The 23,753-nt window shown below is 33.2% G+C and overlaps 1 protein-coding gene across 1 annotated transcript in view; it reads right to left on the bottom strand.

Moving 5' to 3' along the window:
* Positions 1–23,753, bottom strand: part of UNC13C (unc-13 homolog C) — a 278,305-nt gene that overhangs the window by 71,548 nt on the left and 183,004 nt on the right. The window contains exons 15-17 of the mRNA XM_049768904.1: positions 10,250–10,376; positions 6,661–6,757; positions 5,643–5,786 (exon numbers count right to left, since the gene is read on the bottom strand). Of these exons, the coding sequence (XP_049624861.1) occupies positions 5,643–5,786; positions 6,661–6,757; positions 10,250–10,376 (368 nt within the window). The remainder of the gene's footprint in view (positions 1–5,642; positions 5,787–6,660; positions 6,758–10,249; positions 10,377–23,753) is intronic.

Genomic DNA, 23,753 nt, shown 5'->3' with positions numbered 1-23,753 from the left:
GGTATCTCCATTATATACTTCTCAACTCTACTCAATAGAAAAACCTTAGACTCCAGAATTATGACTGGTGGACACAGGTCCTAGAACCTCACTATGAGCCTTCACATGCTAATATTTAACTAATCAGGATGGGATTTAGGTGAGGAAAAATGATCAGTTCTGGAGGAAATAGTTAAAGCTTCAGCCCACAAGCATGGGTACACTAACTCTAATAGCATCTATTTCCATATTAACATACTAATTATATTTGAATGAATGAGTTCATGTACATTTTAGAAAGAATTAATTTAATTCTATTTAACAGATAATCTCGGTCATTAATTCTTTGATGTTGTTACATAGATATTTCAGAAATGCCCACTACATATAAGGTGACACTCTTGTCATCTATAATAAAGAGAAGCAGTCCTTATTAATGCATAGAAAAGTCATGTTAACTCTTTATAGAGTTCTGATTAGTAAAAAAGAGAATATAATATGTATCATATATTACACAATTACATATGAAAATGGATCTTAGGTATATATTATATATCACATATATTTATATATGCTTAAAGAAGTTCCCAGCAGGAATATATTGAAAGATCTTAAGTATGTAAACATATTCCAAGATTTTGTCTTATGACACTGTTAAACTTCAGAAGTTGGAATACAGAAGAAAGGTAATATATTGCCTTTCAGGGACTGTTTGTATAGGTTTTTAATCATATATGGTTCCTATTAATAAATAAATTACAATACACACAAAAATTTAATGGATGCCATTAAAGGAGCTGTCATTCAAAGGATGCTAAACACTAACCTATCTCACTTTTATGTGGGATATACAGAAATAAAGGAAGGTAACAGACAATAAGATAAAAATAAAACCTTGGCTCAGATCACAAAATCCTATGAGTTGTATAGATAGAGAAGATAAATGAGGGGAGGAGGACTGTGGGTTTATGGATATTGATGCACTGGTGTTGAATATTTTATACAAACTTGGAAAATTGTAAAATCATGCTACTCAAAGATAGATATGTGGACCCATGTTAACTGCAATTAAAAATAGAAAAGAGCCCCAGACAAAATTAGACAAAATTCCAGTAGGATTATGACAGTGAAGATAAAGCATTATTATATTCATAAGATTAGACAAGATGACTAAATTATCTGCTAGTCTCATTTCTACTCTGACTTCCCATGCAACTGCTATGTTTATTGCGTGGGATATTCTTCTACTAGGCATATGGTTTCCTGAGAAGTGCAAATATTAGTAAGGATAGACATTTAAACGTACTATCAGGGCTACCAGAATATCCATCTAGGCCCTTTCTCTTTCAGTAAGAGTGATAAGAACTGTTTCATAATTCATATTTTAAATAATATCTTATTCATGAAATAATACAGGATTAGAGTAACAAACAGAAGAAGATGGTGTAGCAACTGTTGAATAACATGAAAAACATCTCTTTATTCTTTCATAACACTGCAATTTAACACATCCAACACAATATAGAATATCTTGCAATGCATAGCTGGAGCCTAATGAGTAAAAAGAAGTCACTAACTTAGAACAGGATTGCAACAAAGTGGGAGGAAGCATCATTTTAGGTATTTAAAGGTGTTCTTTTCAAGTCTATTTTGAGTTAAACTTTATTTTTTTCATTCATTTGGAATATTAGTAAAATTAAGAGTATCTATTCCTAGGATTAAAAATGATAAATAATAACATAATATATGAACATAATACTAAATGATAAAATAAAATGATAAAAATAATAATGCCTGTGTATATATGAAGTGGTTATTACATTTATGTTTATTTATGAATTGATTATTAGTAGGAACATTAATATTAGTTATCTGAAGAAAATATTAATATTAATTGCCTGTATTGTTGTGTTTCTGACACTTAGAAAAGACTCAGATTTACAGCCAATACACAATAATTACTGAACTATTTTCCATGTATTTGGTTGCTTTGCTTTGTTTGGGGTTTATGCTTCGAGCTTATTCCTGACTCTGTACTCAGGAATCATTTCTTGGCAGAGCTCAGTGGATCATATATGGTGCCAGGGATCAAACTGGTATCATTCATGAACAAGACTTACTTGTTTTTAAGTAATATTGAAGATGCCATTACTTCACATCTGATTTTTCAAAAATTAAATTGTTTATAGTTGCTAAATTCAGTGATAAAAAGTCACTATCATATCATAATTTATCTCAGTTCCTGAAAGAACCTGCTATGAAATTAGGAATGTCCATTGTCTTTTTTAGCCTTGCATATATTCAGGGCTCCTACTGGGCTAGGGAACCATATAGTTGCTGACCCTACCCACTGTTCAATCATTCTAGCTCCATGACTTTAGCATTTTTTGATACAAGGATCCAACCTTAAGAAGACTAGGGGAGATCGTAAGATGCTAGAAAACATTATTATGATGTTATAAAATACCATTAACTGCTATAAAAACAAACACTAAAACTGTGAGGTTATTGGGAAGTAGCACATTTTATTTAACACAAAGCTTCATTTTTGTTACTTTTAAATCATTCCAGTAAGATAGAATTTACTTTTCACTTAAAATTGTCAATTTATACTTTGCCTAAAAGTGAATTTCTTTGTTACTGCACATTATATCCTTGTTGTTAAATTTTGGTAGTATTGAATCTTGATGAACTGAACCTGTTTGACTTAATTGAAATATTTAAAAATTTTGCAAATATGAATATATGTTTTCCTTGTGAAACATTGAGCTTAGTTCTTTTCTTACTCTTCAGTGAATGCATTTCTCTGAGTGTAATTTTTTAATATCACCTTTCTTTATGATTCCTTATAGTACATTTGAATTTATTCCCAGAAATCTAAGCAAGGATAGATTTAGCTCTATAGTTGAAGAAAAATTAGAATCTTAAGAATTATAGGGTGGATAAATATCCAGGCATGAGTCCTTATTTATATTACTATTAATAAGAACCTGAAATTGGCTTTTTTTCCCTTATTTTCTCAGTGTTTCTTGTTTCTAATTTACATAATCTTCTATCTAACTACTTAGTTAGAGAGTTCCCCACTGGTCTTATTTATATAACTGTAATAGTGTGTTATTAAATTTATTAACTCTAAGATTATATAATTTTCATGTGCTCCTGCTTCCAAACCAATCCTACAAAACTCCATGTGACACACAAGTATTCCCATAATTCTATTTCATTCTGTTTTTTGACAATGATCCAAAATGCAACTGCTAGTAAGGAGAGTATTTCTCCTGCATAATATATTGCAGAGAATACCATACCAAGAAGAAGGAATCAGCTATTTCCAAGTAACCAGTGTAGAATGATGCAATAAATGACATAGAAAATATTTTAAAAAGTGCAAGATTAATTTATACTTTATAATTAAAGCACATAAAATAGGACTTCAAAATAAATCTGGCTAATAAATAACAATGGATTTACTATTCTAGCTGATAATTTATTGTCTATGTTAAATTCTTCTCAGGCTCCTGCTTTTCTACTACTAACATTTGAGTTGTTCTTCAAGCCTTTATAATGTAGCTCTTGAAAATTGATGGAACCAAAGTTTGTTTTTTTATGAACAAGATGTGCCATTTCTTTCTTTCTCTTCTTCCTTCCTTCCTTCCTTCCTTCCTTCCTTCCTTCCTTCCTTCCTTCCTTCCTTCCTTCCTTCCTTCCTTCCTTCCTTCCTTCCTTCCTTCCTCCCTCCCTCCCTCCCTCCCTCCCTCCCTCCCTCCCTCCCTCCCTCCCTCCCTCCCTCCCTCCCTTCCTTCCTTCCTTCCTCCCTCCCTCCCTCCCTCCCTCCCTCCCTCCCTCCCTCCCTCCCTCCCTCCCTCCCTTCCTTCCTTCCTTCCTTCCTTCCTTCCTTCCTTCCTTCCTTCCTTCCTTCCTTCCTTCCTTCCTTCCTTCCTTCCTTCCTTCCTTCCTTCCTTCCTTCTTTTTCTTTTTGGTTTTTGGGCCACACCTGGTGGTTACTCCTGGATATATGCTTAGAAATCGCTCCTGTCTCGGGGGGTTATATGGGATGCTGGGGATCAAGCCCTCGAGTCTGTCCTGGGCCAGCCATGTGCAAGGCAAATGCCCTACCACTGTGCTATCATTCTGGCCCCCAGATCCAAAGTATTTCTTAAGCCACATTATAAATATATGGTCTGCTCCTTCTCATCAATGCATTTGTTCTGTCACTGTACTCTAAGGTATCTTTAATGTTTATTCAATTATTCAGAATATTAAGTCTAACATTTTCAACTTTGAAAGCACAGATGCTTCTTTCTCTACCTGTGGGCTCTTTATATTCTTCTCACCTTTCTTATTAGCTTCTCCCAGATGGTGGCCAGAAACAATCAGTTGGTTGTTTCTCCTTCTGCTTCAGACTCATCAAGCTCAACTGCCCATTCTCTTATGTGAGTTCCACGACTTTGAAAAGTTTTCTGATTTCACCTGTTTGTTTTGTTTCTGAGCCACACCCTGAAGCACTCAGTGGTTACTCCTGGCTCTGTGTTCAGAAATCACTCCTGACAGGCTCGGGGACTATTTAGGATGCTGAGGATTGAACCCAGGCTGGCCACGTGCAAGGCAAACGACACAACTGCTGTACTATAGCTTCCACTATTAATTTCACTTGTTTATGCTGATCCTACTCTTACCAAGAACTTGTCTATTTAGGCTCAGGAGTTTTCTGTCTAATCACTTTTTTTTGTAGCCTCCATGTAGGGTAAGAACAGTTTCCCCTTCTTCTCATCTTAATTAGCTCATGATTATTTGGTATGATTATATAGAATTATTTTTAGGATTTGAAGTGTAGATTCTACAACTCCCATTATTCATTTCCCTTAAAACTTTATCAAAATGAGCAATCACTTTTCAAGATCTCTAACTAACACCCTAAGAGATGAAAAGAACTTAAGGGGAAATTGGTTGATCAATAGTCATCTGTCAGTAAGAAAATGGAATTAATAAAAATATAGGAAACATCTCAAACTCAGGTTAAACCTATTAACTGATTTGAAATCTGACCTTGCTTTATGTGACCTCAAGTCAAATATGCTTTATTATACTATAGCACCTAATAAAGTATATTTGCAATGTAAATATAAAATGGAAGATTTATTTTCAATTTAAAAGTAGCACTTCTGGGGGCTGGAGCTGTGGCACAGCGGTAGAGTGTTTGCCTTGCATGTAGCTGACCTAGGAAGGACCACGGTTCAATCACCCAGCGTCCCATATGGTTCCCCAAGCTAGTAGCGATTTCTGAGTGCATAGCCGGGAGTAGCCCTTGAGCATCACCGGGTGTGACCACCTCCCCCCCAAGAAATAAAGTAGCATTTTTAAAATAGAAATCATTTGTCTCCACATAGTAAACTCAACTGTAACATTAATATGAATGACAAGGATGTTTAAGCTATTATCTTATATTATAGAAACAGAAATTAGTGAAAATCTTATATTTTAGAAATTGGAAGTCAGATGACAAATTTAAATGTATCTCATTAATATAAAATTAGAAATTAAACTGGCTTAATGATGCCAGAGAAGACTAATACTAAAATTCTGCATTTTTCAGGTTTTGCAAAGGAAAAAGCAACAATATTCCAGAGTACCTGGGAAAATTGTATTTATTATAATTTACTTACCTTTGCAAATCTTCTCATTAAGTGAGATAATGCTTCAGGGTTAGGGCATTCAAGTTTTTTGATAATTTCAAAGCTCTGATTAAGCTGAGTGAAGACATCAACCACAGAACAGGAGAAGAGGGCATGGTCAGAAGTCTGCTGGAACTGAGGGGAGATAACATAAAACCATGTCAATAAATACACTGAATGGGTCCTGGAAAATCTTCAAAGCTTTACAGAAGATCCTCCTCTCCCAAGAGCTTTTGTGCCAGGTACTAAAATCTTTACCCATGTTTAAATAATTTACCTATGATTTTGGAAACTAGAAAATTATTATGGAGTAAGATGCTGTGATTTGATTTATTTGATAAATTGAGGGAGTATTTCCTTTTCTCCCAAGGCAATATGATAATTTAACCAATGATATTATTTGAAGACTTCTTATAAGATTCCAAAGGAACTAGGGCATGTCCCTCTTTCTTAATTTTAATTACTTATTATTTTTATCATGATTTATAATAATACTGAAATCAATGTTATGTATTTGCAGTGCTGCTATAGTAATTCTCCAGCGGGTGTGAAGTTCCCTTTACTATTATCCAATGGAAACTTCTCTCTCTCTGAACCCCTCGTTACCTCCTTAATTTGTAGTCTGAGTCATAAACTCAGTGTCCTGGAAAGATTCCAGGATACCATAAGAGCTTTGCCTAAGCAAGCTGAATTTTTACAATTAGACCAAGTCAAAATTAAGAATCTCGAGCAAAAGGCTGATACATTTTTGCATTTTACAATCAAGCAATTCTTTCACTATCCTGCTATTCTTTTTAAAGGTATTATAATATATAAGATATTGATTCATTACAAAGCATACTTGAAAAATATATGGCATAGTACTATTAAGCTACAGTACAAATTTAAAATATGTTAACTATAAAATTTAAATAAATCTTACTTCATAATAAAGAACTTAATCATTACTGATAGCTGTAAATAAGCAACATGATTGAATCTTGATCATAAGTAAAGTAATACAACTCACCCCATCTTTTTTGTCCCTTCCCAGTGCTCCATGAAGGAAGTCCATTGACACATCTTCATTTTCATCTAGCCATTGCATGACAAAAGGCTCAAACCACCTAAAATTGTATGAATAGGAATACTATAAAATATGTTCTTTAATGTAATTAATGGTGTATATGCTGCTCTTTTATTTTAATTATATGGGTTTGTTTATTATAATGATAGGAGTTCCAGTTTGCCTCTTTATATACTCTTTGACCTCATTACATATATATATATACTTATATATATGTATATATCTTTTAAATTCTAGTATTTTTATAGTAGTTTCTTTTGGATCTTTTACAAGTGTGAGCAATACTTATATACATATGTATACAACTATATTATTTTATTTTATTTTTATTTTTATGTATACTGTTGGCACAACATACCCAGTTGTGCACAGGGATTATTCCTGTCAGGAATCAGGCAACCCAGCTGGCAGCATTCAAGATGAGCACTTTAAAAGTTGTACTGTTCCTAATGGCCTATTTATGTTTTGAGATATAATTCAATTTAATCTCCACTATTTTTATTAATTTTAAGACTCATAAATATTTTTAAAGTTATATTAGAAAAATACAAGTTGTTACTATATCTATTTAATATTCTTCCTAATTGCTTTAATTTGCAAATACATTTTATGAGTAGAAGCAAAACTGAGATATGTATGCATTAAATAATATTTGTTAGAGCTGTAATTCTTAAATGCACAATTAGTTCAAAAGGGTAAGAGCTACTACTACCTCATAACAATGATCAATAATTTAAAATTAATTAACGTTTAATATTATTAAATTATTAAATTTTGATTTAATATAAATATCATTAAACTATTTAATGATACTTTTAATATTTAATTTTAGGCAACATGATTTGTGATGCTGTTAATGGTAGGGGTTAATGGCGATCTGAAGTGGTCAGATAATGCCATATTAACTCTATTTTGAATATATTTTTGGTCTATTGAGCTAGTGTTTTATTTGAAAAGCTGACGAGTCACATTATAAAATGAGTTATTATCTTAAATTATTAGTTAAAACTCTATTAAGAATGTGTAATATTTCATTTACAAAAATATGCTACATCATGACAAGCATTTACAATAACTATACTTTCCTTTCCCTTTCTCATTCTAGTATACAACTTAGTTCTGTTTATAACTAGTTATTTATTTAGAATTAAATAAACAATTAAGTATTATCCAATAATTACCATTTAATTAATTATTGATTAATAAATAATCTGTATTCTCATTCAGCATCTCAGGATGATGATTTTGAAATTATATTAAGCATATTTTTCTTAAAGAACCTTTATTAGGTATAAACAGTTTTTTGTATTAAAACATACAGATGTAAATATTAAAACAATATATTTTGCTAAATTATTGCCTCAGTCTAGTGTAATTATATTAGATGTGATCCTCCACTTCTTATTAGTAAGCTCAATATTTCTTTTAAATACTTAACCTCACATCCTAGAAATAAATAGCCTTCAGCTATTATATTCATTATTTATAAACCACTGAATTCTATTGGCTAAAATTCAAATATTTTTAATTTTACAGTGAATTTTTATCTTGTAAATTATTAAAAATGCATGGTGTGGTATTCCTAGATTGTGGGTTTGTTATCTTCTAGGAGTTGAGTTTTATTTATTTTAATAATAATATTTTCATGTAAGTACCGTGGTTAGAAACATGTCTGTATTTGGGTTTTAGTTCTGGGAGTTTCTCTGCAATGATGCAATGATGTCCTAGATTACTGATTCTACATGAGGAATTTTCTTTCTGGGTCTCTGGGCTCTAATGATTCTTACGTTTTTTTCTGTTGTGTTTATAAAATACTTCTATTTTTATCTGTTCACATTATTTGAAGAATTTTTCTATTGTCTCATCATTTGTTTTTTTTTGGGGGGGGGGTTTTGGGCCACACCCAGCGGTGCTCAGGGGTTACTTCTGGCTGTCTGCTCAGAAATAGCTCCTGGCAGGCACGGGGGACCATATGGGACACCGGGATTCGAACCAACCACCTTTGGTCCTGGATCGGCTGCTTGCAAGGCAAACACCACTGTGCTATCTCTCCGGGCCCTCATCATTTGTTTTTAAGGCTCTTTTCCAATCTCTTCTGTTATATGGAGTTGTTATACATCTCATCTTCCAGCTCACTGATTCTGTCTTCAGTCACTGTTACTCTGTTGGAAAGGCTTTTCTGTGAGGTTTTCATTTCGCCTACCAAGTTTTGCAGTCCTGTTATTTCAGGTTGGAGTTTTTTCATTCCTATTTTCATATCCTCTCGATTCTTATTTGTGGTTCAGTCAGTTCATTCCATGCTTTCTTTGAGTCCTATAAGGACCCTTCATATTGCTTCTCTAAACTCCTTATCTGAGAAGCTAAAGAGGTGGTCAGCACTTTTCAATTCATCAGAGTTGCCATCTTCATTTCCTATACATGGTGGAGCCCTGCATTGTTTCCCCATTGTCATGCTTGTAGTGTGGTGTTTTCTACGTGCTGTGCTGTGGTACATTGACTAAGAGATGTGAATACCAACAGAGTGGAGAAGAGATACTGGGCTTCTCTGGCTCTCCCCTTTGTTGGCAGGGTTAGCTCACCTCCATTTCCTTTTCTTCAGTGGGCTCTTCTGGGTGGTGTGGTCCCAGTGCCCATGGCAATGGATCAGATGTGGCACCCACGTTGAAATGTGCATGGCAGAGTTCAGTGGAGTTGAATTTTAGCTTAAGTCTACAGAATTCTGAAGGTATCTAGCATATGTTTTAAACTTTACAATTAATCAGACTTGCTTTAGGTTATAAGGGATAGCCTATGTCTTTAATTACATTGTGTGCATCTAACAAAATCTGTGTTTTGTAATTATTGTTAGGAATGCATTTTATATAGTGTTATTATAAATTTTTAGATGATTTGTATAATTATTTAGTAAAAACTGAAATATTTGGCACTCTATGGTCATTTCTGATGTTTTATTTTGTTCCAAAGAATACTGCATGCTTTGATCCCTTCACTATTCTAATTCACTATGATCATATGGCAAGTGGCATGGAGCAGGGCATATAAAAAAATCCTCTTCAGAATAAATTACAATTCTAAAAAATATCAAATTGATTTCAACTTTGTGATAACAAAGGTCTTTGATAGAGAAATGTTTATGTAAAAGTTACATTTCAAATAATATCTTCCTTTTTAGATATAGAATACTTTGTGGGATGTTATTTATTTTGAATTTAGGGTATTATTTGACTGAGAGCATTATATAAACTTATAGTCACAGTAAACTCTCATAGGAAATAGTCTTATTGTCTGAGATAATCATATATTTCTTTTTTGGAGCTGATTATTCAAGTCAGACTAACTTGGAGAATGGAACACAATTCAATGCAGTGTGGTTCTCAAAGGTATGAAAATCTTCAAATGAAAATTTTGTAATGAAATTATCTGCACCCAAATGAATACTCTCTGTGGAGAGATTTTCAGGCTGAAGAATTCAAGTGTCATCTTTTTCACTTATTAATTGAGAACAAACTTGGGTGTGAAAATCACTACTTACAAGGAGTATTCAGGAACAGCTTCCTTGAAGGCAGGAAGTTCTCGCACATATTCATTATAAAACCATTTCACTTTGAAATGCAGATTCATGTAATCAGTGCTCTTGCATAACTGATGCTTTTCATGTTCTATAACAGATAAAATCAAGCATGTAATAAAATATTTTATTTAGTTTATCAACAATTTTGTGGGTTCCAATTTACTTTTATTATAGGTATTACAAAAAAGGAACAAAATATTGTACTTGAGACAAAAATCAAGTAAATTTCTAAAGACATACCTGAAACCTTTATAAAAGACAAAAATTATTGTTGGCCCCAATTTGGTCAAGCAAAATAGCTGAAATGTTCTTATGTGACTTCCTAAATCAGGGAAGAATTTTGACAGTATGACAACATGCTAAAGGTTTTTCTATTTAATAGCAAACTTGCATATATTGATAACTGTTACTGATATAGACTGTCAGAAAGAATTCAAATTTTATGTAAATATAAATGGGAATGATTAGGCTATATTTCTGGTCTGTGATAATCATACTTTCAAAAGTTTAGATAGTTAAAAGGAAGAGGAAATATATCTAAATTTCAGGCCTGTTACATGATTTTTGTCTTTATTTCCTTAATATCATTTAACTCATTAAACTCATTTAGTATGTTTTGCTTTTAGGTATTTTTGGCAATATTCTGATATGTGTATTTTTATTTAAGTCAATAAGTATCTTAAACTTATTATTATTCTATTACTGACATTAGACTGGGGAAGAGAAACAAGTGACAATGCAATTCAGTATGTCCTTTCTATTCACAATCATTATTAAATTTTTGGACAATTCTGACTATCTGTACACACACACCTAAGTTAATACTAAACTATATTTAGACTAAAACTGCCTGATCAGAAACTTTAATATATGTTAATCATCTTTAAGTTTGGCTAACTCTTGGTGATATTTCCATACTTTATTCCATATTGAAAATTCCAACTTCAGCAATTTAGATTATTATAACAAAATTCAGGCAATTTTTACCTTTCAACATTCCAAAACCTGATCACAGAGGAATCTGAATTCCAATGATAATCACCATAAGAAACACAACCCTTAATAAAACATTTTCAATTAACTAAACAATTATTAATTCAAATTATTTTGTGGAACCCAAGAGAAAGAGTGGGATTGACCAAGAACAGTACATTAAACACATATAAATAATAGGAATGCTTAGTTTTGTATTAATTTAGGAAATAAAATTAAAAAAATTGGTACTGTATTTTCCTTCCTCAAATTGATTTCTTCCTTTCCCTTTCAATGTTGAGTGTTTCTCTGTCTTCCTTCAGTTTTCTCCATAAGAGGAAGCAATTGTTTGGTCATCTCAAATGGGATAAAACCCAACAAAAGGCTATATTTATCACAGATGCAAATCATTATTGAAATCTTCTGTCACCTGGGATTCCACACCTAGTGTTGCCAAGAGAACTAAACATCTGCTCTTGTGGCTCCCACCACCTGCTCTTATAATTAACATCCAGATCAACAACTGTAATCTTTCTTTTGTTCTCTAACCTAGAAAATAGAGATCGTGTTCAAAGTTTTCATACTGTTAACAAACTAAACAAGAAAATATTGCTATTTTGTAATTAAAATTTTGAGGTTTGAAAGCATCAGGGAAGGAAAAGGGAAAATTAATAAGGTTTTAATTTTCGGTAGTATATGCAATATACTATTGCATGCAAAATATTTTATAATATTAACACCTACTTTCTTTTATCAATTCATGCTGTTGAAGGCATTAATTGATGGACATGTAAAAACAGTTATTCATATTCCCAAGGAAGTTCTTTCTCTTTCTTTCCTTTCCTTTCCTTTCTTTTCCTTTCCCTTCCCTTATTCTCTTTCTTAACCTTTCTTCCCTTTCTTTCCCCTTTATTTCTATCCTTTCCCTTCTTCTTTCCTTCCCATCTCATTCCCCTTCTCTTCCCTTTCTCCCCTCTATTTCCCATCTCCTTCCTCCTTTTCCTCCTCTCCTTTCCCTTTCACTCTCTTTCTATCACCTCTACTATCCCTCCCTTTCCTCTGTTTCCTTTCCTTCCTTTCCCTTCCCTTACTCTCCTCCCCTTCTTTTCCTCTCTTCCCTTTTCTTTTCTTAAAGTGTTTTTATGAGTAATAGGAGTTTGCATGACAATATATGTCTTTACAGGTGAATCTTTATTCCTCTTCAAATATGTTTTACACCTCTTCGTGTATGTTCTCACACTGTCCTCAGAATCAAAATATTAGTAGTGCTCAAAATTTCAGTTCATTAGATAACTTCTTACATAGATTTTTTCTATTCTCTCTCTGGTAATATCAGTTTTACCATCAGTGTCCAAGAGACCTTTTTTTCATTGACTCACCATTCCTTTCCTTTCCTTATTCTTATCCTGTATATGAGTGACAATATCCATATTTGTCTTTTTTTCCTCATGATTTATTATACTTAGCACAATTCCTTCCCATTCTATCCACATAGCCTCAAATTAAAGATATTTATTTACTTTAAATATCACAAATATTTAAATTAAAATATCATGAGTTAAAATATCATTAATAGAATATTAATCCTTTGTGTTCCATATATATTTACCACCAGATGTCGATGCCTTCACTAATGTGTCAAAATCCTCTCCTTCACAACACGCTAACCCTGAACAATTACCATTTTTCATTTGTAATTCAATTGCTTTGTTTCTATGTACTCTACATAGATGAGATCATCCTGTATTTGTTCCTGTCCCTCCAGGGGTCCTCAAACTTTTTAAACAGGGGGCCATTTCACTGTCCCTCAGACCATTGGAGGATCTGACTATAGTAAAAACAAAACTTATGAACGAATTCTTATGCATACCACATATATCTTATTTTGCAATGAAGACACAAAGCAGATACAAATACAATATGTAGCCCGCGGGCCATAGTTTGTGGACCACTGCTCCACACAGTATCCTCGAGTTACATCCAAGTGCTATTAATTGACATTTTTCATATTTCTCAAAATTAGTATTATGTAGTGTATATTTAGAACAGTTTCTCTATACACTCATTTGTCCAGGGGCACTTGGGTTGTTTCCAGATTTGGGCTATTATTAATAATGCTGCACTAAACATAAAAGTTAACATGGTTTTGAGTTGTTTAAATACTGTTTTGGGGCCCTTAGAGAAGATAAAAAGTAGAATTTCTGGGTCATATGGAAGCTCAATTATAAATGAATTTAGAAATTTATATTCTGTTTGACACAGAGGCTGAAGCAGATTTTCTCACAAACGTAGAAGGAAGTTTCTTTTTCTGCACCTGCAGTACTCAGAGAGTCAGTGCCAAGAATCAAACTGGGAATGGCCACAGGCAAGGCCAGAGCTTTAAGCCTGTGCTAGCTTTCTGGCCCTGTACTTAAAGAAGATAAATCCGAGAAAAATTCAGGAACAGATAAAATGTAACTTGGAAAAGGTCATTTTGTCACCATTGTAAAAAGAAGACTGTTAAATTTTTTTAAACAGCTTTATCATTACTATAAGTTTAGTAATTGTGATGAAGTATGAAAATACAATTTTGATGAAGTAAAAGATAAATGTTGATTTGTCTTTGAAGCCCAAAATGCTGCTGGCCAAAGAAGAAAGAAGAAAATGCATATTGCTAAGTAAGTTCCTTTTGCTGATATTTTCCTAACTTTTATCATAATTTAACAGTGTACACATTTTAAGTTGATGTATATGAAATTTTTTTGTTGATGTTGGCTAATAAAATATACTTATTTAAAGTTGGTGAGCTTGGTTTATTTATTATACTCAATATTTTGTTCTTGCCTCTGTACAATCAAGATTGACTCTCACTTAACATGCTACAACTTAACAAAAGTATTTACAGTTTTTAGTCTTATCGAGTTGAGTAATTGAGATATATATATATATAATAAAAAGTAATTAAAAGATAATGATGTAAACTTGAAGGAACCCATGAGGTTATGAGACTCTTACCTAGCCATCATGGAATAATACATTCAATCTCCAATACATTATACATGTGCTTTTCTGTCCTAATTTCTGTACTAAGTTCTCAGGTACATTTGAGCCTCAGCAATATGTGTGATCTTCAGTATAGGACTAGCATCATAATAAAAGGTTGCAGTCAATTGTGCAAACTATATGATGTTGTTTTTGAGTGCCACAACTAAAAGTGTTCCCCTTAGCAAGCATGCGTTCGAGCACAATTAATGTGTACTACTCTGGCAACTAAGTATGCAAGCATCACAATCTTTTATTTTTGGACCCTGCTCATCACAACAGAGAAGTGAAGGAAGAAATAAAATAAGCTCAGAAGATGAAGGAATCCTTTATATGGAGCTTAGGGAAAAATATTATATTTAAGAGTTCAATTTAATAAGTTGGAGCCATAACACTTTGGTTATTTGGCTTGCCTTGCATGTAGTTGACTAGAGTGCAATCCCTAGCACCCTATATGGTCTCCAGGACTGTCAGATTTGATCTTTGAACACAGAGCTAGGAGTGATCCCGGGGAAAAAAGGTGTAATAAGCTAGTGCCACTGCTGATAAGTACAAAAATGATATTTTTCTAGTTGTTTTTTTTTTTTTTTTGGTTTTTGGGCCACACCCGGAGGTGCTCAGGGGTTTCTCCTGGCTGTTGTTCAGAAATAGCTCCTGGCAGGCACGGGGGACCATGTGGGACACCGGGATTCGAACCAACCACCTTTGGTCCTGGATCGGCTGCTTGCAAGGCAAATGCCGCTGTGCTATCTCTCCGGGCCCTTTTTTTTTTTTTTTTGTGGTTTTTGGGTCACACCCGTAAGTGCTCAGGGGTTATTCCTGGCTCCAGGCTCAGAAATTGCTCCTGGCAGGCTCAGGGGACCATATGGGACACAGGTATTCGAACCAATGACTTCCTGCATGAAAGGCAAATGCCTTACCTCCATGCTATCTCTCCGGCCCCGCTTATTTTTTCTTGATTTCTTGACATTTACCATTATTATTGAGGCGCCATGTTTTGCAATACTGTTAATTATATACTTTGCATGCAAATCTTCCAACACCACACTCATTGTCACCAGAGTTCCCACTTCCCTCCACCAGGACCAATAACCATTCCCAAGTACCTGTCCTAGAACCAACTTCTCCATCCAGATAAACTTATTTCTGTAAACGATCTCCAGTTACAGTGTCTTTATGTAAAACATTGAGTAGAAATTATTTTACTATAGTTTGTAGCATAAAGTAATAATTTGAATAAAAAATACCCATTACATAAAACATGACTTCTAACTTATAAGAAATACTATTTGATATATATGTGTGTGTATCTTCTGTGAAATTATATAAAGTCTTCAATTAAGACCTTGATCTTTTTGCTTCTGTTAATATACATAATACATATTCATATATATTATAATTAAAATTTTAGTATAATAAATATTTGCTATTTCTTATATATAAATTATAATTATAATAAAAATAATTTAATAAGATATTGATTATATGATATATAATTTATACAATGCATATTAATTATAATAAAATCTCTTTCTCAATGGTTGTGGTGCAATAACATTACACATAAAATAATTAATATCAGTGCTATTGTACATTTTCAAATATATAAATTTAAAATCAATAAAAATCATTAATTTCTTAGGATAAAACTTTGAAATATTTTCTGACATGCTTCTGATAACAAATTCTTAGCAATATACTAAAATGAAATATGAAAAATTAATAAAATATTGTATTTTTGAATGACCATTGGAACTGAGCCATAGTAGAAATCTTTAAGATAAACATTAACTGTGTTGCTCATATTTTGAAACAATCACTGCAGAATCTCAGAATGAATTCCAGTCTCCACATTTATTAAAACAAGAATTATGTGGGATTGGATACATTTTATTCATATGCTTCCAACAAGCCTATTTAGAATTTTGATGCAGTTCTAAAACCCACAAAGCTAGGTGAGTTTTGAGTCAATATTATTCAATTGTATGTTTGGAAGAATGATGTTTGACTGAAACATAGAAATAAGGAAGCAGTGTGAGGGGTTTTATCACAATATTTAGCGGTAAGAAACTAAAACAGAATCCTAGCCAGGAGGAAAAATATTGAGTGTGACAGAAGAGCTTGAATAAAATAAAAACATAAATGGTAAACATACTGTAATATAATTGTAAACCATAGAAGTTTGAAGATAATACTAGCAATAATTGATAAGTCACAAAGCATGGGCATTAAAATAAACAAAAGAAAGCGTCAGACACATGTGTGTTGCCAACTCATGCAATTATGGAACCCATATACATGTGTTACCCGCATCTTGTCTCTTGAGATGTGTACTTTTATGTTTTTATAATTTCACTCTGAGATGTATATTGGCACTCTCTCAATTATGTTATTGTCTTTTTCTTATCTTCTCCCTTTCTTTCTTCAGAACCTCCAAATAAAATATATTTTTATTTTTTAAAAAAGGAAGCTTAACTTTCTTGTATTTTACCCACAATCGTTTTTTTCTTTTTCTTCTTCTTTTTTTTGGGGGGGGGGGGTTGGGGTTGGGGAGCACACCTGGCAGTGATATGGAGTTACTCCTGGGTCTGCATTCTGAAATCATTTCTGGCTCAGGGGACCATATAGGATACCGGGATTAAATATGAGTCTGCTGTGGGTCAGCCATGTTCAAGACAAATGCCCTATCATTGTGTTGCCACTCTGGTCCTTAACCGCAATTACTAACAGAAAACAATTATATAAAAATGAGAAGTGAGGATAAAAATACAAATTTAATTTGCTGTACAATATAAATTTTTTGATCATCTGTTACAAACAAGGTACTATTCTACATACTAAGGATCAACAAAGAAGAAAGTAAAGTAACCCTAAATTTAGGGATTAAAAGATTAATGAGGAGAGTAGGAAATTAAAATTATTCAATAGAATATAGAATAGTGATAAGCTATCAGAAAAAAAAAGCAAGGGTGGGCTAGTGTGATAGTAGAGCATGTAGGAAGCTTGCCTTGTACAGTGCCAAACAGAATTTAATTCCCAGCATCCCTTGTGCCATCCCTAGAGTCTCACCAGAAATGATCCCTAAGCATATAACCAGAAGCAAGCCCAGATCACTGTCAGGTGTGGCCTCCAAAAATGCAAAGGTAGGGTATAATAGAAACGCTGGGAGTAGCCCCACCAGAGACATATTCAATGAAGATTGCTTAGGAGGTGACGTGATGGCAGAAGGTAGATGAAATCATATAGCAACTGAAATGAAATATCTTGGAAGAGCATTTCTAGACATAAACATATCAGGTAAAGTGATCTTTAAGCAAAATTTTATTTGCAAAATTCCAAGGGGGCACAAGGTAGACAGAATGACTGAAGTAGTGGGTGAGCAATTAATTGTAGTGAGAATTACCTTCAGACAAAGACTAGTAAGCACCTCTCCCCATGGTAAGCACTTTCCCCCAAGAATCATGGATCTTGGTGAAATTTAATTTATAAAAATCACTTGGGTGGAAGTATGGAAAATAAGTCACAGGAATCCAACAATGATATCAAGAAAGTAAACAAGTACCTACTACAGCTACTAACACAATGAAAATGTCATTATACTAGGGTAACTATCTAGTTACAATGATTGTAGCAATAAGATAAAAGATAAGATTATTCTTAATTGTTATGCTTTCCCCCTAGATAAGTTCTCTAAGTTACTGACAACTTATTAAAATTATGATCTCCTACCCCAATTTTTCTATGTTTAACCACAAATACCTCAATGCATGTGCAGTTGAAAAAATATAAACATTATATTAAACTCTGTATCCATGTCCAGTTTTTGCTTTTGTCCTCAGTCTTACTAATAGTGGCATATCATCATATTTGAAGTGGATTTTGATCTGCAGTTTAGCTGGTTTTAAGCATCCTCCTAAAAGATGGAGGAAAGCTGTGGCCAGTACTGTTCCTTAAAAGTTTTCATTTTCTGTGTTCAAATAAAAATATTCATTGGGGCTAATCAAATTGTTTATTGCTAATTGTAAGTAAAAACAAAAATATTTTCTTATATATTTACTTTATATAAACCATTCACAAACTCAGTTTTGCATTTTTCAGAAGCATACAACTTTTATTGTAAAATCATTGCTTGTAGTATTTTTTGTAAGTCTCAAGTCTTTATTACTTTTATTTCATATAGCTTCCTGTGTGCTTTCTCATTATTTATTTAAGTGTAAGCTGTAATTTGGATTTCTTTTTGGATAAAATTGATTTCTATAAATTATAACAGAAAAAAAGTGAAGGATTTTCCCTTTTGTTAGGTTTCAGTTAAGTTACTTTTACTAACCATCTTAGTTGCAATAATTTATTACTTACAGAGGAAATGGAGCTAATCAGCGGCAATAATGTAGGTCAAAATAATTTAATTTTTATTTTAGATGGAAATAATCAAAGTATACTGATGCTTGATTACTTTCAACATTAGTGTTGATGTTATTTGCTATTTAAATTTATTGATATTTTCTTGAGAATTATAGTTTTAAAAGCTACAATCACTTTTGAATGTGTGAAAAATATATAATTTCATAAATACTTAGAAGAAATAAAAATATATAGTATTTAATTATCATGTTGCAAAGAATATAAAATATGACTATTTTTAGAGGGTTATTGAGTATATATATATATATATATATATATATATATATATATATATATATATAACTATTTAAGGCACACAACTTTTAGCTTTTCTGTTGTGTATGTAAATATTGTAGGGGATTATTATGTTACTGACCCTAACCTGATCGGTGATTGTGCCCTATCCTAGTGTGTGACCTGGCATTCTGCCCCCACCCTAGGGTAGTACCTGATTCTGCTTCCACCATTGGGTGGTATCTGATCCCACCATTGGATGGTACCTGATTCTGGGGGATAAAAACAAGGGTCTGTGGGAGGCGAGAGGCAAAAACAAGGGTCTGTGGGAGGCGAGAGGCTTTTGGCAGGAACTGATGCTGAGGCTTTGGACTTCAGTCTTGTCCACAGAATAAAGCTAATATTTCCACAAGCCTGACTGTCTGCGAGCTGTTTACCGCCGTTTCACCTCAGAACTGTCAGCTAGACAGGGTGGCAGATGCGTGCTCGGAGCTAGAGGGGAAAGACCTCATCCTCCATCCCTCCATCAGTCAACCTCTTGAGGGGCTGACTTGCAACACTTTTCTACTTCATTTTTTTTACTTTGGTTTTGTTTTTTGGGCCATACCTAGCAGTGGTCACAATTTACTTCTGCACTCAGGAATCACTCCTTGAAAGATCAGGAAGCCATTTGGGATGTCTGGATCAAACCCAGGTCAGTTTCATGCAAAGCAAGTGTCCAACCAGCTGTATGTCTGGCCCTTCTAAGTATATTTGAACAAAATATGTGTTTATAGGTATTTATTTTAGAAAATTATTAAAAAATACGAGAATACACTGTTATAACAAAAATAAACTATAAAAGCATTCCAGAAAAATAATGAAGTATATATAATAAAGTGATTGCAATTACTTGTTTATATAGAATGAGCTATATAATTATGCATAATTATACTGTTCAGGTTCAGAAAGTATGAATAATGTTATTGTTTTATAAAGAATACTTTGATAAGCTTAACATTTTTTAGAAAATATTTAAGAAACTGGAAATTGAACATTTTAATAAATAAGACTGGTATTAGTGAAAAATTTTCACAAGATATTGTTTGATTTTTGGATCCTATATAGTATTAGAAACTTACTTAAAATATAACTAATAATAACAAAGTGAAACATAGGTAATTTAGAAAAACAAATAATTAATTTAAAGAATTGCTTAAAAAATCTTCCAGAATTCAGAATTAAATCTTAGAATAAAAAATTAGGGAATACAAATTTTGATGCTGATGCCAGATCTCCTCCTATTAAAGAACAGAGATTCAATATAAAGAATAAACTTAAACAAATTGAACAGAATCAATAAGAAAAGGATACTAAAGACTTTTATCTTAGACTGGGAGAGAGAGAAAAATCATAAAGTTGAGAAATTACCTATATACATGAACTACATACTGAACAGACACAGTTTCTTAAGTGTTTAAGGGGCAAAATGAAGGGGAAAAACACAGTATTAGTGATGAAGTATTTAAAACTTTTGTTCACCACTCATTTTTTTAAACATTTTTGCTTGTCCCTTGCTTCTGCATTTGCACTAACATAAAAAATATCTTTAGAAACATAAATTCTGTTTTTAATGTTAAACTAGAAGCCAATCAGAAATTAGAACGAACAATAGATATCCAATCCATGATGACCTATGTCATATAGGCCACTGACGACATTTGTTTCACACATTATCTTAATTTTCTTTCTTAATAATAGGTTGATATCCTCCAGGGAAATGGCCATCAAATCAACTCTTTGTCCATCCAGTATTGCACCATATTTTCAATTTTTGTTACTTCTACCTCCTAAAATTTAGTGATAGTTCTATAGATCTTTCAGGAACAAGTGCTACATAATTTTTCCAGGTTGAAAAACATATTTTACGATATATCACTTTTTATCTTCCCAACACTGATTTTCAACTGGCTAGCAACTGAAACTTGAATTTATTTATTTTTATTATCGTCACCTTTTTATTAACATTTTTATTTAAGCACCATGTTTACAAAGATGTTTGTAGTTGGGTTTCAGGCATAAAAAATACATTCCCTTTCACCAGTGAAACCTTCCCACCACCAGTGTCCACCCCCCCCCCACCTCATCCTCTACCACCTGCTTGTCTTCAAGACAAGCATTCTATTTCTTTCACTGCCATTGTCATGGTACTCAAAATAACATAGTGGTATAGTTATTTCTTTAGTTGCACTCATCAATCTTTGTGTTAAGCTTCATATCGTGGGTCAGTCCTTCCAGCCCTCATCTCTATTGTCTTTGAGTATTATTGCCCTGCCCAGAGCAAGGAGTTTAAAGAGTAAAATCCAACAAATCATTAAAGGCACTATATTGTGGTTATTAGAAATTTACTTTGTCCTATTTTTTTTGTTTTTGTTGTTGTTTTTTTTTTGGGGGGCACACCTGTTTGATGCTCAGGGGTTACTCCTGGCTAAGCACTCAGAAATTGCCCCTGACTTGGGGTGACCATATGGGACGCCAGGGTATCAAACTGCCGTCCTTTGTTGACTAGCGCTTGTAAGGCAGACACCTTACCTCTAGCGCCACCTCTCTGGCCCATTTTTGCCCTATTTTCATGTATACTCACGCTCAAATAAACCAATGAAAATATATAGGTTTTAGCCAATCAAAAAGTCTGTCAAGGAAGGCCAGAGGAAATGATTCCTCTATTGGCAGTGGCCATACAAATTCAGTAGTAGGAAGAAGTGGCGTGATTCAATCGCTTGAATCACAGTGGCAAATGTCCCTGGGAGTGTCAAAGCCCGGAAGAAAGAATTTCATTCACTGAGGGAAACCACAATCGTTAATTCCAATCTTGTCTGTTGTTTGGTTACATGCTAATTGTTTATGCATAACTAATATGAGTTCCATGTCCTGTGGTTATCTTGTATGGGTTTGCAGGTAGATGACTGAAAAGCAATAATCAAATAGATTTTGTTCCCTCTAGAAGATTTGGTTCCTAAAGAATCTGTAAACATAATTAATATTGAAAATGATAATGAAAGCATTCTTATTCTGTTTAACTAAATGTATAACATTAGCTTTAATCTTAGTATTTAATAATTTAAGAACTTAAGTATCTATATATCCCCATGAATAAAAATAGTTGGAGGAAAATCTTAATTGAGGGTGTGAGTTAAAGGATACCTGATATGACCCAATACCTCCTGGAACAATGAATTTGGCTTTCTTTTTAGCAACGTTCCATGAAAGAGAAAAAACATAGAGTAGTGCCAACTGTAATAGCCCTAATGGGAGACTTGACTGGATACTTGATTTGGGGAAGATTGTGAAAAACCACAGGAAAGGAATGCAAAATATAGACATGGTAAATTCGCTCCTACTTCAGACAGGACCACACGAGAAGGGAGCTGTGAAGTCTGGGTTAATGAAAGAGGGGTACAGTTAGTTAATTTGCTGTTTATGGTAATATTGGTTGGTAAGATCCCTACTGCTGACATACAAGTTTCTGCCTATTACCTATTAACCACAACTATGTTTTTCTTCTCCTTGTATCTAAAATTATCTGTGGCTAACATAGAAACTGATAAGCATTTTGTCAAGCAAGGAACTGGTTGCATCTTCAATTTCAGAGAAATGAAAAAACATTTTTTGTATCAGATTAAGGTCAAGCTTGTAGAAAACATATAAATGGACACAATAGGGCTAGCATAAGCAGAGCCAGCTTCAGCAGTATTCCTGCATGCTGGTGTGATTCTCATCGATGACTTCAGACCTTCCACTTTGGGCCCCACTGAGCTTCCTCTGCAACTGAGCTGTCTCTGGCATTTTATTATACATCTGCAAAGTATTTACTTCTACAACTAGCTTTATATTTTTAATATTAAATAGATTTTCTAGTTCTTTTAACTATTACTTTAGAAAGCTTATAATATGAACTTCACTAAACAAATTCCAAATAGGCATATACGCTTTTTCAACTGTGCTCTAATAGCCTATGTGATCATTTAATGTCCCTTCATATCAATTCTATACTTTATAATAGTATTATTTTATCCTACTTGTCTTTCTCTGATAAGTCCTAACTTCTTATTGCCCTATTTTTCTCATAAATCCTCTATTTCACTACAGTTCATTCATGGTCTGATTTCTGAGAAAATGGCTCTGGAGAAAAAGAGTCAAATTCTAGAGAAACAGACATGATAGTTCAGAAAAAATATCCTCTAGATATAGGAAAGAAAGGTGCTATTATGTGAACAATCAAATCAGTCATAGATGAGATTCAGATTTTATGAAAAAACCACCAAATGTTTCGAGAATTGCAAATTTTATAAATTTGGCACATCTGTTAAGTGAGATTCTTTACAGTTTGCAGAATAGATTTAACAACAGTATTTAGATGCTGTTGAATTTGTATGCCTGGCATTACAGCTGAAAAATTCTTCATTACAATTAAATCAAATAAAAAACATAATAAAACAGCTAAAGATGGTCACACATTTCCTCTTTTGGAACTTCACAGCACACACACATTCATAGTTAAAGGCAAGAAAAAACAATAAGATCTATCATCCCAATGAAAGCTAATTTTCTTTATTTTATTTTTTTTAAAGCATTGTGCTTTACAAAGTTAATCATAGTCAAGTTTTAGACATATAATTTTTCAGCACCAACCCCACCTCAAGTGCCAACCTCCCTCCACCAATGTTCCCAGAGTTCATCCCAACCACCACCACTTCTACCCCAGCCTGCCATCATAACAGGAGCCATTTTAAGTTTCATGTTAAAGTTTGGGTCTCATAATTTCATTGTTGTTGATTCTTTGGCTTGTATATTTAGT

Source organism: Suncus etruscus, chromosome 2, assembly GCF_024139225.1.
Source record: "Suncus etruscus isolate mSunEtr1 chromosome 2, mSunEtr1.pri.cur, whole genome shotgun sequence".
NCBI classification, from domain to species: Eukaryota; Metazoa; Chordata; class Mammalia; order Eulipotyphla; family Soricidae; genus Suncus; species Suncus etruscus.
Note: the sequence above shows the minus strand (reverse complement) of the source record. Positions and strands in the feature narration are given on the sequence as shown.